Source organism: Lepisosteus platostomus, chromosome 23, assembly GCF_059453375.1.
Source record: "Lepisosteus platostomus isolate fLepPlt1 chromosome 23, fLepPlt1.hap1, whole genome shotgun sequence".
In the NCBI taxonomy this organism is placed as follows: Eukaryota; Metazoa; Chordata; class Actinopteri; order Semionotiformes; family Lepisosteidae; genus Lepisosteus; species Lepisosteus platostomus.
In genome coordinates, this window is record NC_142633.1 from 8,101,656 (window position 1) to 8,116,501 (window position 14,846).

A 14,846-nucleotide genomic window follows, 5' to 3' on the forward strand; every position below is an offset into this window, starting at 1 on the left:
GTGGGGTCTGATTTTGTGGTTTTAAATTAACTTTAGTTCCAAGTTAGACCACCAACCCGACTTCACCTGAAGCTAAAATCCAGATGCAGCTCCAAATTCAGGGACCTTTCTCTGTATATTTCCTCACTGAGAAAGACCCCAGAAAGATGGGTCTGCGGGTGTAATGTGTGATGCAGATTTTGTTTTAAAAAGCAGGTCTTACTTTTGATGGGGCTAGGAAGTGATAGAAACAAAACCAAGATATAGTGTCAGCTTACATACAAATAACACACCAGAAGGACTGGAGCCCATTTCCATGACCAGCACAAATGTGGCTATCTCCCTCTGCTGCTCTCCCAAAACTCACAAGCTCTTCTAAGATGTTATGTCATCACCTGCCGCCTGAAAAAAGTGATAAAAGAAAAGAATAAAGGGGGACCCTAATCCCTCTTTGAGTGTTTTCTTTCAGTTAGGCTCCAGTCTTGAAACGTTTCTTTAAAAGTTTATGAGGCTTGCGGTCCTGATTACAAACAGCCTCACAGTGCCTAGCTATCAGGTGTCTCAGGCTCAGAGGAGACTCGGCAGTAATACACACCCGGGCGCCGCTGCTACTCACAATCAAAGAGCAGGCTTACATATCCTTTAAAATCTTGCATTGCAGACCTGTAGTTCAGTATTTTAAAGGGGAGCCGCAGTCCCAATTCCTCCGACTGGTTATGAAATCTCAGTAACGAAACAGATTAATTGACGGTATCGCGGAATTGGACAAATTCTGAATTAAACACAAAATCGTTAATTGTGCGAAAGTACGGCGTAGCTGACGTTGTCAGGAGTGTGCGAGAACTGTGACGTGATGCGGCCCTTCCTGCTCACTAGTCACTGTCAAGACTCATGTCATGTGACGTACGAGTGAATAAGTACAGGCTGTGCTGCAAAACATTTCACCACAGAAATGTTCCACTGTGATCTGCATGCACTGTTAACAGGTCAGTAGTATTTTGTTGCCTCATTCTGAATCGCAGACACTGACGGCAATATGGCGCTGCGCATACCTGGAAATATCATTTATTTTGTGATTGGAGGTTTTACAAGTTACTGTGTCCATTTTGGTTTGAACTGTGCTCATCAATGCCGATATAACAATGGTTAGAAGTGAGAAGTGCCATTCAGTTTATATCTACTGTGGAACTCATTTGGCAGGTAACTTAGCAGTGTGGATCAGTGGTTAGGCCTTTGGAGCTGTAACCGAAGTTCAAATACCAGTCCACTGCAGTTTGTGTGTTCAAATCCCAGGTGAGGCACTGCACTAGCAACTTAAGAGGCTAGAACGGCCTTGTCTCTTTTTTCCTAACATCTCTAATGCTCTAATTGACTCAAGGTTTTCATCTACTTGAACGAAGCCAAGCCATCAGCTTTGACTTTTTTTTTTTATAAAAGTGTCTCTGGTTTTAAGTGCTCTTCCTTGTCATTTCAGCTTTTGGTCTCCATTCGTGATTCACTAATGGCTATAAATTCAAAGACTTACAGTACAATGTCTTTAAAGGGTTTTGAAGATCAGAACTGGGTCTCCCCGCAGACGTCTCTGCTCAAGACTAAAAAGATTTAGTTCAGCCGTGTAATACATGAAATAGACAAATGTGATTTAAATATCAGATTTGCATGCAACATAAAACAGTCTGAGCAAAAAAAAGACTTGGGTGATGGCTGGTTCACACAGAAGCGAAGTAGTACCAGTAGCACTTTGACACGCAAAACCAATCCCCTTTGGAAACAGTTGTCTAAATCAGAATTGCAGTCTTCCACAATGCTTACTTGAGGTTACAAACAGTGAAGTAATTGACCCCGTATTTCTAACTTCCTAAAGTCATTACAGGTACTGCATTACAAGAGCACACCAGTTTAAAAATTCTATAGTTGCATGCCCCGATTCCAAAAAGTCCAACACAAAAACAGTCCATACAATCCTAACACCATCTCACATACTGTACATGCAAATGACCAATAAGGTCATTATGTCCACAATTTGACATTTTACTGACTCAATGTCAGTATTTTGGAATTGCTAGCCTAATGCCTGGTTATCTGGGTTTATTAAGTATAAATAAATTAGAGGCCTTCTTCGATACACTGTCCCTGCATTTATTTAGCATAAACATTCAGGTCATACCAGCTACAATTTGCTCCATTAATCCCCAAGATCACACACAGGTGCTGATCTGCTCTCCTCCAAACTCTCTGGTTTCTTTCCCAGGGATTTCTTGATCTTGCTGAAGGTTTACACACTGACAATTTCGGATTAAAACCGAGTTCGGTGATGCATGCTGGAGCAATGCAACTCATTTCATTTCTTTAACCTCAGCTTCACAATTCCTTCTCGTCTTCTAGAGGCTCTGGTCTTTTTGCGCATCTCTGTGCTCTGTTGTTTGAAAAAAGTAAGCAGCGAGGAAGTCCAATACATCAATTACAACATGCCAAACTTGCAGAACCAAGTGAAATCAGATTTTCTCCATGTCACAGTGAAATACACGAGAGTAGAATTTTTCAGGCTGATTATTTACGTTCTCAGGGTTGTCATCATAAAATTTTATTTTTACAATTCAAAAGAATTCAAACAAAATGTAAGACTCAAATTAAAAAACACAGATCATACAAGATAGATTAAGCTCTGCTTAAAATATGATTTCTACATTTCTAGACTGACATTTGCATTTAAAACGGGCAGGGAAAGTTGCCCACTGACCAAATCTGTATGTCTAGGTCAACAGTTTATTCATGTTTATCGATTTTTTTTTGCCCAGTTCTCCTGACATTGTTCTGTGCAAAAAAGCAAAAGCACCCTTGTTATTTAGGAGCCACAAGGCAATGCAGTTGTCATAAAATTAAAAGCTGGAGATCCAAAAGGGACTCCCACTGTCCTTTGCCATACTGTATCTGTAAAAAGAGTGCAGTAAGTCCATCACCTGACCACTCATGCACATACAGTATTACAAAAAAGCAACATCAGTGCTCTGTTATGCCCTGGTCTGTTAACAAACAAGAACCTCATTCAGCTCCTGTGAATTCACTGCAAAAAGTCAGGGATTGTAAGTCTCATATGAACATCCTGTTTTGCTGTCATTTTTTATGGAAATTGTTCTCATCCAACTATGCCCTTGCTAACTGCTTCGGCTTCATGCTCTCAGAGGACACTGTCACACAACTAGTTTGCGTTTGTCCGAATCATCTCCCCCCAGTATATTTCAGATGGCTGTGCTTCTGCCATCCACAGTCTGTCCTGCTCGTCCTTGGGGAATTTTGATGGTTCTGAGGTCAGCATCAAACCTGTTGTTTTTTAACTGGAGTTATTGGCGTGGAGTTTGTATGGTGACAGTCATCGCCATGATAAAACACAAACCTCCAAAGAAAAGGACCTTTCCTAAAAATAACCCTGAACAATGTTTTTAAAATTAAGATATGTGTTTATACAATTTTGCTTGTATGTACTGACTAAATCAGCCAAACACCACAGAGAGTCGTATCCCTTACAAGTAATAATGTGGTCATTACACAGGACTGTGAGTGAGCTAAACAGCTCACCTGAACAGTGCACAAACTTGAAAGGCAGTTATTGTGAGCCCTACACAAAAGTGTAAAGAGTTACAGTAGATAACACACAGGAGTGTAAGATATAAAAGTTACACTGCCTCTGTGCGTCTGAGGAAGAAATATAGTATAGCTTATTCACTGAGTATCGATCATGAAACTTCAGAAGGAGTAGAATTTTGATGAGACATTTCAGAACCTTTGCATTATAGAATGCAGGTCACAATCAACACGTACTTTGTAAATGGTAGACGGGCAAAATAAAAGTAGCCCAAGTAAGGAGTAAGATGAAAGTAGATGACCAGAGTATTCAAAGGGCCAAAGATAATGCTTTTATTATCTTCACTCGGTTTGTTTCTGTATTGACTTGGACATAAAATCCCTCCACAACACTGTCAGCTGTACAGATAGGCATTATTGAGAATGTGAGAAACTGCTGTAGTTCTGTCACTGCAAAATAAAAGTTACTATAAAAACCTAAATGTACAGCAAAATTATCATTTCACACTCTGGAAACTAGCAGTAACCTCAGTAAGGACACTTAAAAGTAAAGTATAAATTCAACTGAAAATTACTAGTAGCAGACAAGAAACATTTTGACATGTACAGTTGGCCTCCCTTCTCTTCTTAGCCCAACTGAAAAGTTATTGGGTGAACTTTATAAGAGCATGAGGTTTTTTTTTCCCCAATAAAAGAGTAAAGAATAAAGCCTTTCTCCTAGAAATCCTCAATTAAGAATAACACCAAAAGTATTCAAAAATGAGCCAAAGTATTTTGTGATGTACTGCTTAACGTTATAGACAATTCGATCTGTCTGAAGTACTGTAGGTTCAGTTGTGGTTGCTTACAATCTTATAGGAAACATTTGTAGTACGCTGTAAAGCACACAATCTGCAGAGTTTTCATTATCATTTCATTATTCAGTATTTTCACACAGGTTTTCAAACTAAAACCCGGTTTGTTTCGCAATAAAATTGGTCATCTAAGCAGTGCCTGTATTTTCACTTTTAAACTTTGACGAAAGTACAAGTGGCGAAGAAAGACGGTCACCAAAGTTTAAATAAAATACTACAGCAGACACTGATAACCACTGCAACATTAACGGTACAATTACAGCTTATTACATTCCTGATACAGCGATGACTTGAAAGAGAAAACGATTCGGGCGTGTGCGTTGCGTGTAGTTAGTTAATTGTAGCATTACCGCAGCTGAAGACGACGTGTGATTTGTATTTGCCCTTATCAACTTCATTAGGGTGATCGCAACAATCCAGAAGTTCCGCCGTGGACTGCTAAGATCAAGATTCCTCGACTCTACTATGTGCTATCCAGTCGTACTAATAATATCAGAGCCTAGCGTTTGTATAACCACGCTATATAACGAACAGGTGCATATGAAGATGACTTTTGAAGACAAGAATATAGAGAAATAACAAGGCGGACGTTTCTACATACCTTCGTACTGCCACTGATCTCTTCGCTGTTAGAAAGGGTGGCGTTATAAGTTTCAGTCTGCTGTGGGGTCTGTTTCTGCTTTTTCCTCTCTTTTTTGGCGTTCGCCTCCCTGAAGAGGGTCAGCTGCATCCAAACCACAGAAACCACCAAAAGTGGCCACCAGTACTTCATCTTAAAAAAAAAAGGCAGTCCTGTGCCAACGCCCGCAAGACTACACGCCTGCCTCCCAGAAAAGCCCAATTAAAGAATAAAACGCCCCGTGAGTCCTCGGCGCCCCTGCTCCCTCGCAGGGACTGTTCATGCAGCTGGAGGGACGCGAGCAAACCCGTCTCCGCTTGGAAGCGCTCGGCGGCCGCTCTGCCTCTTGCGCGCTACAGCCTCGACCGGGCTGCGCACTTGTCATCCAGTCGGCGTCACGGTGGTCGAGCACGCAGGCTTGCTCAGCTTTGAATTAATCTCAAGCGAAGTGGTCCCGGAGAACAAAAGCCCTGCGAAGACCTGACGGCACATAAACCCATTAGGGAGATTTTGCACGGTTTCCGCTCGGCGGAGAAAGGGGTGGCCGGTGGGCGTGCGTGTGTGTGTGTGAGCAGGGGAGGGCAGCAGCTCTCCCTCTTTCATCAATGTCTTGTGCCAAGCCCCGGATCCGCGCCTTGACGCGCGGTTGCCGGGCTCCGAGGCGAAGTGTCAAATCTCTTAATAGCGGGGCTGGCTGGAAAGCGCGGCGCACAGACCGACCCCCCCCTACCCAGTCCTGTCCGCTTCACACGTGGCTTCTACACGAAGAGAGATTTGCTTTAGTCTCCCACCCCCGTTCATTCTAGCAGAAGCGTGGTCTAACCTGCAGACAGCTCCCAAACAGCTTCAAAATCGAAAAGTCCCCCCAAAAAGGGCAACCCCCCGATGCGTTCTTGTTTTCTGAATTCAAGGATAATTTGCAGTATATTCCTCCTGCTGTTGACACTTTTAGGGTGAAAACCCCGAGCTCTCAGACGCTTCCAGGATCGGAGTTTGGGCTCTTTTTTGCCTTTTTCTTCCCACCTCGTCAGGTTGGCAGAGCGTCGCTCTTGTGCTCTGCTCTATCTCGAGGATTTAAATACACAGGTCCTGAAACATAGAGGAGGGCTCATGTCAACATTGACGGCCTCTCTTTGTAGAGGTGCACCTTCAAATTCATTTAAAAAAAGAAATCTGCAGAGGCTTCTTGCTTAAACGTTTGTTTTTGCCAGGTGAATTCAAAATTGCCCATATGGTGTTGCGCAATTAGCGGTCCGTTAGGCGCGTAAAAATGAGATTTTTTTTTTTTAGTTTCCAAGCTATGCTTCCAGCATTTTTCAAGACGATAGTTTTGTTTTCTGGTCCGTTTAGTTTAGCGCATATTTATACTCGCATAAAAGCTCTTCCTATTCCTGTGTGTTATTTGGCCTCGCTGCTGGTTTAAATCATCCGATTTCCATATTTAGAAATGTTGAAAGAAATACAGAATTTGGTGGAAAAATCGTTCCTCTTATCCTTTCACATACAGAGAGTGCCTCACTTTCTACTCCAATTTTTAACAGAACATAACATTGTTGTATTAGGGGCTACAGCAGTGTAATACCTTTTACGTACCGTTTTAAAACGTAATTTTACCGAATTTAAAAACTGAGGATTGCTTGGTGATGCGCTTTAAAACTGATTAGGGCGATGGGCGCAATAACTGCGATACTGTGACGGACCGAAAACGTGAACAGGTGCAGAATTCAGGACGATAATACCGTTATTTTTTCTGGGTGTAGACAGGGATAGACAGTTGGGTTTCAAAGGGCCATTCATGTTGGTACAATAGGCCTGCACGTACAGTATCTCATAGGATGTTGCACTATACTGTTTTTCCATACTTCTCTAAAACCCTGAGCTCATTAAGAGAAGTTCCTTCGTGTTCACGTGACTTTTCTCTCGGTTCCCAGGTGCAAGCCTGACTGCATTAATCGTCTCTTAATTATTCGCCATCTCTTGTCCCGAGTACCCAAGGAAAGCGCCAACCTGGCCGTTGTGTAGCTATCCTAGCTGTTACACAAATGTTGAGTTACCATGGCGTTGTCCTAAACTACACAATGTAAATAAGGCAGAATAATAAAAAAAACATGAAGCTTACAAAGCACAAACTGTAGCGTTTTGCATCAAGTGACATAATGCTCAACATTGCACAAGAACCTCCTCTAGTTTACATATCGTTTAATTTTTAAAAACAGGTCATTATCGTTGTGTTGTGATACTGTGCATCAAAACCGAGCAAAATAATTCCAGGTTTTAAACGAAGGTCTTACGCAGATTGGTTAAGGTAAGGTAAGGAAACTTTGGCATTGAACTTGCTAGATGGGGGGACTTTTCATGTACCTCAGAGGTACTGACTAAGTCATCCCAGGTGAATGCTCAGCTGGGTGATTCAGATGTTCACAACAGAATGAACATCTCTTAGGAGAAAATCGGAACTCCCCCGTTTACCACCTCTTGCTTAGCAGCTAATTGCTAAGCAGGAATTGTTGAAATGTGATAAAGGGTTAAATGTGAGGACTCAAGAGTGTGGTGCAGCAAGGTCTAAAACATACCTTAGCACAGGCTGGACCGTTAGTACGGATCAGTACTGAACAGCGCACTGTCTTGAAGCTGACATTTAGCCTCTGCAAGACCGGGCAGGACGAGTTCTTCAAGCGCTCTTTCCTTTCAAGGAGTACAGGTCCTTGAGTTATTCTTCAGAGCACAAACCACAGCGTCACAGACATGATTGGGCTATTGGGTCCGGCGAGCTCGTTTGCTTGTTAGTAATTCAATGAGACGAAGACGCCAGGGTGCAGGCGTGGACACGTTGGCTTCTCCCACATTCTCTGTTTTACCTTAAGCAACAGGACAAAAACTGAACAGCCATGTTAGGTCAATGCCCTATTCCAGCAGTAAGCAAAATGCCAATGCGACTTCATCCGGCAGGTTCTTCATAAACCGCAGATGCAGCCTTTGTTGCTTGGTGTGTGATATACAGCAAAAAAAACTATATTCTTTTTCTTCGCAATTGTGAGATTTGCAAGTAAATGTGTTTTGTTGCTGAATTAATGAGATGCTAAACTTTTCTGTTAGTCCTTCTTCAGGAGGTTTTGTGGATTTAAGATTAATGTCGTGGGGGGGGGGGGGCATCTCCAATTGAAACGATGAAGAGGTTTTAATAGTTGAGTGATGGCGACATCTAGTGGTCCAACAGAAAACTACTCTTTGTTCCAAGTAGTTCAGGTGGGGAGCTGCGTCAGCATGCGTAGGCTGCAAAGGAGCAATAGGTTTATCCCATGCTGAAAAGAGAAGAAAGAACAACGTTTCGGCTGTGGAGTCTTCTTCAGGTGAAAAAGGTTCAGGTGAAGAAGTTCTTCACCTGAAGAAGGCTTCACGGCCGAAACGTTGTGTTCTTTCTTCTCTTCTCGGCATGGAATAAACCTATTACTCCTATTTGTTACAAGTTGTCCTGCTTGGGTCAAGAACTGTTTTCGCAACACAGTTTAAAATGAGAACAATTAATATCACTTAGGTGTATTAAGGTGACATGTCTTTCAACTTTATTATTCGGGTTCAATAAAAGGAGAGAGTTTTTGCAAATAATCATTGGAATGTTGGAAACTTTGCATTGTGAGTGGTTAAATTGCATCGTTTTTTTTATTTGCAATATACCACTATCTGAATAGAATAGTTAAAAAAACACATAAAGAACAACTACAGTAGATGTTAATTCCACACTAAAAAGTAAAGAGAGAAAAAGACACCTTTCGTCGGCTGATCCTGTGTCAGGTACAACATCAATGCTCGATAGAAGAAGGCTCGACAGAAAAATGACAGCAGAAATGTGGTTTTTATTTTTACTGTTCAGCGTGGAATTTTCCCTGACTTGTTCTTTTGCAGCTTGCAAAGTGATGCTTCTTCCCACTCAAAGGGGCTTCTGAGTCTCAGGCCTGCACACACTGTCATCGGCACTGAAGCTTTTCCGTCAATGAACTCTGATCCTGTACCAGAGATAAAGCAGTCAAGCACCAGGGGTAGAAGATCTTGGTTACTGTATGAGCCACGTCAGCACCACCTATTTAAAGACAGTCTATGCAGCTATTGTCCAAAAGCCAGATATTCACAGTAAGGGTGGGTAAAAACTTTATACCTATCCCAAAGGAAGAGCAGAATCACACATCCGGACAGGACTCCAGTCCCTCTCGGGACATACATGCATACAAACAGGGACAAACTCGAAACCCCAATCATCCCATCCAGGCTGTGCGTAAGATATGGTATTAGACCAGAGCACCCAGAGAGTCCGAGCCCTGGGGTGAACATGCAAACTCCAAACAGCAGGTGTCCGAGGCCTCAATCAAACCCTGGACTCAAAGAGTTGAGGCAGCAGCTCATCCCTTCATCCACCACAACTCCCTCTATCTGCACGCCTTCCAGTGAATATTTATGGAATAATTTTCATCACTGATTAAAATTCTTGAAACAGTACTTCAGAAACATGTCTGACTATTCATGTGGGGAAATGTGGTTTGTTTTTCCCCTACTTGTTTTTCTTTGATTTCTGGGGGGTTCACGATCATTTTTAAATGGGCACAGTGGCAAAATGGTTAGCATCGTCGCCTCACAGTACTGGGGCCCTGGGTTCAATTCCGGGTCTGGGGTGCTGTCTGTGTGGAGTTTGTATGTTCTCTGGTTGCTCCAGTTTCCTCACACTGCCCAAAAACTGGTAGGTTACTGGGCTTCTGGGGAAATTGGCCCTGGTATGAGTATATGCAGGTCTGTGTGTGCCCCTTTAATGGACTAGCAGATCCTGTTTTGTGTCTGTTGCTTGCCAGGTGAGGTTCGGCTCTCCCCTGTGACCCTGTATTGGATAAAGGGGATTAGAAAATGGATGAATGGAAGTCAATCATCCCTCAAGTACCATACATGTTGTGTATGTCAAACATAAATCTGAAGGGGGAAAAAATCATTTTGGGAACACCGATTTCACTTCCTTCTATAACAGCACGTCCCCTTCGCTCACAGAGGTTTCCATTTACGTTCTGCAATGTCAAATCAAATGATAAAGTCTGACAGCCACCCAGAAGGAGGGGGGGAGAAAGGACCACTGTTTCGCACCCCCGCCAAATCAATACAGGAAAAGAAAATCACATCCTTCAAAAGCGTCTTTAAATTAAAAAAAAAATGTTTACTATAAATTAAGAAGCCGACTTCCACAATTGTGTACCAGTGTTCACACAAGGGAACGGGATTGGTTCTGAAGTAGCAGAGCTGCCTCGGCGTGGCAAATCCCACGATGCCTTCAAATCCAGTGGATCTGGAGGGCCAAGGGCAGCTTCAGCACCGCCTTCGGCCGGGCCCATAAAGTCAAACTACGGAGAAAGGGACTTAGGGGCAGCTAAATGAAAGCTTTCCTTATATGCGTGATCAAACCACCAGCAGTTACAACGTAGTCCACGAGGGTGGGTGGGGGGCGGAAATGGCTCATTTCTTGGTATGAGCCACAGAATAATCTGTTGTTACGGCCAGGTCGTTATGACGTTATTACCCGCTATTATTACGCCAGCCCCCTTTTAACCCCACCTGCCTCGTTCATTAAGACGCTTAGTGAAGGTCCAAAAAAAACGACTGCAAACAACGACTCGAAGACTCGCCGTCCTCCTCAAATCTGGTCTTTTCCTCACCTGGGCCGCCGGCCACCGGGGAAGGAAACAAACGTCTCCCGCCGCGTCCCGGAGGGCAGCCGCCGGGAACCAAGCGCGAGCAGAGACGCGGTCAGGGGACGCCATCTTTCCGCTGGCAGCACTGCGAGGGCGGCACGCTCCAGTCGTAGATGTACGACAGGCGCAGCTTGACCTCCTCCTTGCACAGGCGGCCCTCCTTGAGCAGCGTCTGCTGCTTCTCCAGCATGTCCTCCAGGCTCTGCTTGTGCGTCACTATGTACTTGTTGTTGCAGCCCCGGGACTTGTACTCGGTGTCGAAGCGGGGGTCGTGCGCCCGGCGGACGTCCACGGGCGCCAGCCAGGCGCCCAGGGAGACGTCTTCGCTCTGCCAGGCCTTCAGGTACGGAGCACTGATCCGGATGTAGTGGACGAGGTCCGAGGACAGGACGTAGCCCCCCCCCAGTGCGTAGGGCAGGTAGTAGTCGCACAGGGTCCAGGTGCTCTCCTTCCACTTGCCAGCCGACTTCACTCTCCCCCTGCCAGAGAAGAAGCCCCAGTAGAGTCTCCTTGGCTCCTGGGAGCGCAGCTCTTCCTTGATGACGTCCAGGCGGGCGAAGGTATCGTCGTCCGCCTTCAGGACGAAGGTGAAGTCCACGTTCTGGTCCAGCCAGGAGTACATGTGCAGGAGCTTGAGGGTGAGGTTCTCGTAGGAGTCCCTGAGGTTGGGCAGGAGCAGGAGGTCTTTGTATCGGGCGTTCTCCGCGGCCAGGCTCTGCAGGTCCTCGGGGGGCAGGCCTTCGGTGCCGACCACAAACAGGCCCAGGACGTCCGGGTCGCCCTTCGTCAGCCAGGTGCTCCGGATGATGCTCCTCCTCTCGGTGTACTTGGGCCCCGTGGTGATTAAGACCACCAGGAAGGCGCTCAGCACCTTGGCCGCGGCGTCCCGCCGCTCGGCGCGGATCTCGGACTGGGCGGGGAATCCGGGCTCCGGGCCCTTGGCCGCCTCCGACGTGCACTTGGCCAGGTAGAGGAGGACCGCCGCGAACAGGCAGCCGCCCCCCAGGGCCAGGGCCGTCTTGTGACGGCACACCAGCCGCGCCAGGTTCATGATGCCCCGCCTCGGGGAGACCTGGCGGAGGGAGGGGAAAGCAAACAGCCCCGGGAGCCGGCGTCCGGTTCGTGCCCACTCGCCACAGAGCGCCACTCAGCACAGCAGAAGATCGGGAAAAGAGCGAGAAATTCCTGGTGAGGAGATTAAGGAGACGGCTAAGGAGAGGCACTGAAGCTTTCCAGTCTCAGATGTCTCAGAAGGGATCTGATCTCCTTCAGATTTTTAGACGGAAGGAATAAGGCTCATGCATGGTCCCTTTAAGCTATATTCAGAGCGCAGAACACTGTGACCTCACTGGAAACATCTAAAAAGCCAGTTTCACACCAATAGCCAAAAGATTTTTACATACAGTAGGGTTGCCAATGCATTGAATATTTGGGCACATTACAGACGGAGAGATACTGGGCCCTTTACATCATGGTTTGATGCCGAGACTAAATCTCTGAGACTTTTAAGTCTGTTTTCATGGAAGCATTACGTGACCTTTGCCGTCATGAAAAAAGACAGAACATGTAGACATCCATATCAATAACTGTCATTGGCAATAACCTAAAATAACTCATATTGAAATTTGCACTTCAACTAATTCTATAAAGCACAGCAAAGAAAAACAACTATTGTACATCCAGAAGATGCATGCACAATTTAATCATAATAGATTAATAAAGCTAATCAAAGGCAGCTTTTGAAGAGAATGAAAAATATACAATTAAACATCAAACTCACCTGTCCTCTGCTTACTGATGTTTATTAGAGGAACACCAAAACTGACGTGTTTTTTATCTTTAGATTAAAGTCAAAAGTTCTTTTAGACTTTGTACTAACAACCTACGATCTCTCAGAAATATTCCACATTGCCGTTTATGCAGATCGACACTACAGTTTTAGCTATAGGCAGGTTTATTTAACCGGCTCGTCTGTTTCAAATCAAACATATTTGACAAATTAAAACGATGGATTCTAACGTGTTTAATGGCGATTTCCAGCGGAGAGCAGCGGGGCATTATCACTTCGCGAATTAAACGACTGCACAAATTAAGCCTAATGCATTTATTAAAAGCCTAATTTAGATGCGTAGATGTTCGAGAAAGCTGAGTGTTGTTTTAATGTTGCATAAAGATGTACAGTAACCATAAAATCATCTACGTTAGTAAGACACCGTATCTTTTACCTCTTAAATTAGAAAGCGGACCTACGAATACTGAGAAGGTATTTGTGATTTAGGGCGAGAGGGGGCTACAGGAATTACTCAGATACTCAGATATATTGAAAACTGAATCGTGCACATCGAGAGGAAGACTTCACTTATTTCCCTGCTAATATTGAAGATTTCGCAGAATGTATCTGCAACAAAGGCAGAAACGGGGATACAAAATGTCCTCTATTAATGCCTTTGCGTCTCCCTGTCCTCGAGAAATACTCGTCCGCTCTTTTGTTCATTTGCATTGATAACAAAGCGGCGCAGCGAAACTGACCGATCTGATCACTCTGACAGCGTATCTAACTGAAGAGCATCCCCACTACGAGGGCAGAAAATAGTACGCAATTGAGTCACAACCTCTGAATAAATATGTTATAATTAACTGATATCGGTAGCTATGCGTCTCACCTAGACCGTGCAAATTAACATAATTATGGTTGGATTGCCGATTCACCGTTTCATTATTTTTTATTTAAAAAAAACGCAAACTGAAATATTATTTTAAATGCGTACGATATAAATGCCTCGACATTGGCGTACTGCGTTATCTTTAGGTGTACTCAATTACAATTGCCGAAACAGCACGATACATTGTAAATTAGTCACACGAAGATGACACTGACCTCTGCAACACCCTAGATTTGGTTAAGTGCGCGTACATTCCCATAACCTCGCAGTGCTTAATCGTTGCAGACGCCTGCCTGCCATCGGCACAGCGAGGCAGAACTGTGCCCTAGCTTGCAACTGGCTTTTTTTTTATAACGATATAGGTCTTTAAGAAGCTGACTCAGTCACGTCCGCAGCAGAGCCGCTCTGACAGCATCCCATCCGAGCGGTACCTGCAGCAGCGCAGCGGGCTGTGCACGGCATGCTGGGGCGGCTGCGCAAGCGAGCTCGGTCGCTCCGTCGCGTGTTTGGCGCCCCCTGCTGCGTGGAGGACTGTAGTGGTTATCGTGCGCGCTGACAACCTAGCTGCGAGTTGCGTCGCTGGTCCTGGAGGAACATGTTCTTCTAATACTGGCGACAGCTGAGCAATTAATCACAGGCCTTTTTTTCCATACGGGGCATATCTGAAAATTCTCCGCTTGACAGGAGGGGCTCCGGCTCTCTCACAATCCTGAACTGGTCAAGATTCTGGCAGCCAAATTATGGACGTACTGCAATTTGCTCAGTGTGGACTTAGATACCCCAGCAAGAAGGTGTTGCAGTAATCAATTCTAGAGAAGACCAGTGTTGATCTGCTTTTCTGCTACAGTCAGAGACGACATAGGACACATAGGATAGTCTGGCGATATTTCTGAGATAGAAGAATGACGTTTTCACAGTATTTTGCACACGTGGGTCAAATAGTACAGTGCCAAGAAGCATTACTTCAGTCTTCACAGTTCAAATGCAGGAATTTTTCAAGCATTCGTGTTTTTTTATGTCAGAGATGCAATTAGAGAGTGCAGAAACGGCTACTGTAGTGTCAGGTTTAGTACGGACGTAGATCTGAATCTCATCAGCATAGAAATGATCATTCAGGCCATGTGATCGTGATTCCTGATCAAGCAGGAACATGTAAAGGGCCCTGAGAAACACCAGACTTAACAAGTCCAGTTTCAGACCTGGAACCTCCAAGAGGGACAAAGCGTCGTCAATCAGTAAATTAAGTAAATTAAAAGCAGTTGGGAAACTCCAAACACTGTCTCAAGAGGAGCAAGTAAGGTGTCATGCTTAACAGTATTAAAATCAGCACTGAGGCCAAGCAGAATAAGGATATAGACAGAGAACTGTAATCAGAAGCCATAAAAAGATTGTTAGTGTTAATAAGTGCAGTTTCTGTACTGTGTTA

The 14,846-nt window shown here is 44.6% G+C and overlaps 2 protein-coding genes across 5 annotated transcripts in view; both read right to left on the bottom strand.

Annotated features, from left to right (window-relative positions):
* c1qtnf12 (C1q and TNF related 12) overlaps positions 1-6,192 on the bottom strand; it is a 53,777-nt gene extending 47,585 nt beyond the window's left edge. The window contains exon 1 of one of the 2 annotated variants that reach the window (XM_088616996.1): positions 5,017-6,192. In XM_088616996.1, coding sequence (XP_088473122.1) covers positions 5,017-5,187 — 171 coding nt within the window. In that variant the 5' untranslated portion in view covers positions 5,188-6,192. The remainder of the gene's footprint in view (positions 1-5,016) is intronic. The other variant, XM_088616995.1, reaches the window with a different exon arrangement.
* A 2,676-nt stretch (positions 6,193-8,868) lies between these two features.
* b3galt6 (beta-1,3-galactosyltransferase 6) lies at positions 8,869-13,887 on the bottom strand. Of its 3 annotated transcripts, XR_015929575.1 has the most exons (3): positions 12,538-13,887; positions 10,722-11,942; positions 8,869-9,038 (listed from the first exon to the last, which is right to left on the bottom strand). XR_015929575.1 is itself a non-coding variant. In XM_088617046.1 (2 exons), the coding sequence occupies exon 2, from the start codon at positions 11,806-11,808 to the stop codon at positions 10,813-10,815; it is 996 nt and encodes a 331-aa protein (XP_088473172.1). In that variant the 5' UTR covers positions 11,809-11,942; positions 13,636-13,887; the 3' UTR covers positions 8,869-10,812. The 3 variants fall into 3 exon arrangements, 2 of the variants coding, with proteins under 2 accessions (XP_088473172.1, XP_088473171.1); XM_088617046.1 differs by having other exon boundaries at positions 8,869-11,942; positions 13,636-13,887; XM_088617045.1 differs by having other exon boundaries at positions 8,869-11,942.
* Positions 13,888-14,846: the final 959 nt, after the last annotated feature.

Bases quoted from the DNA above. Each gene is read 5' to 3' on its own strand.
- b3galt6 (XM_088617046.1), bottom strand. From the start codon at position 11,808: ATGAACCTGGCGCGGCTGGTGTGCCGTCACAAGACGGCCCTGGCCCTG.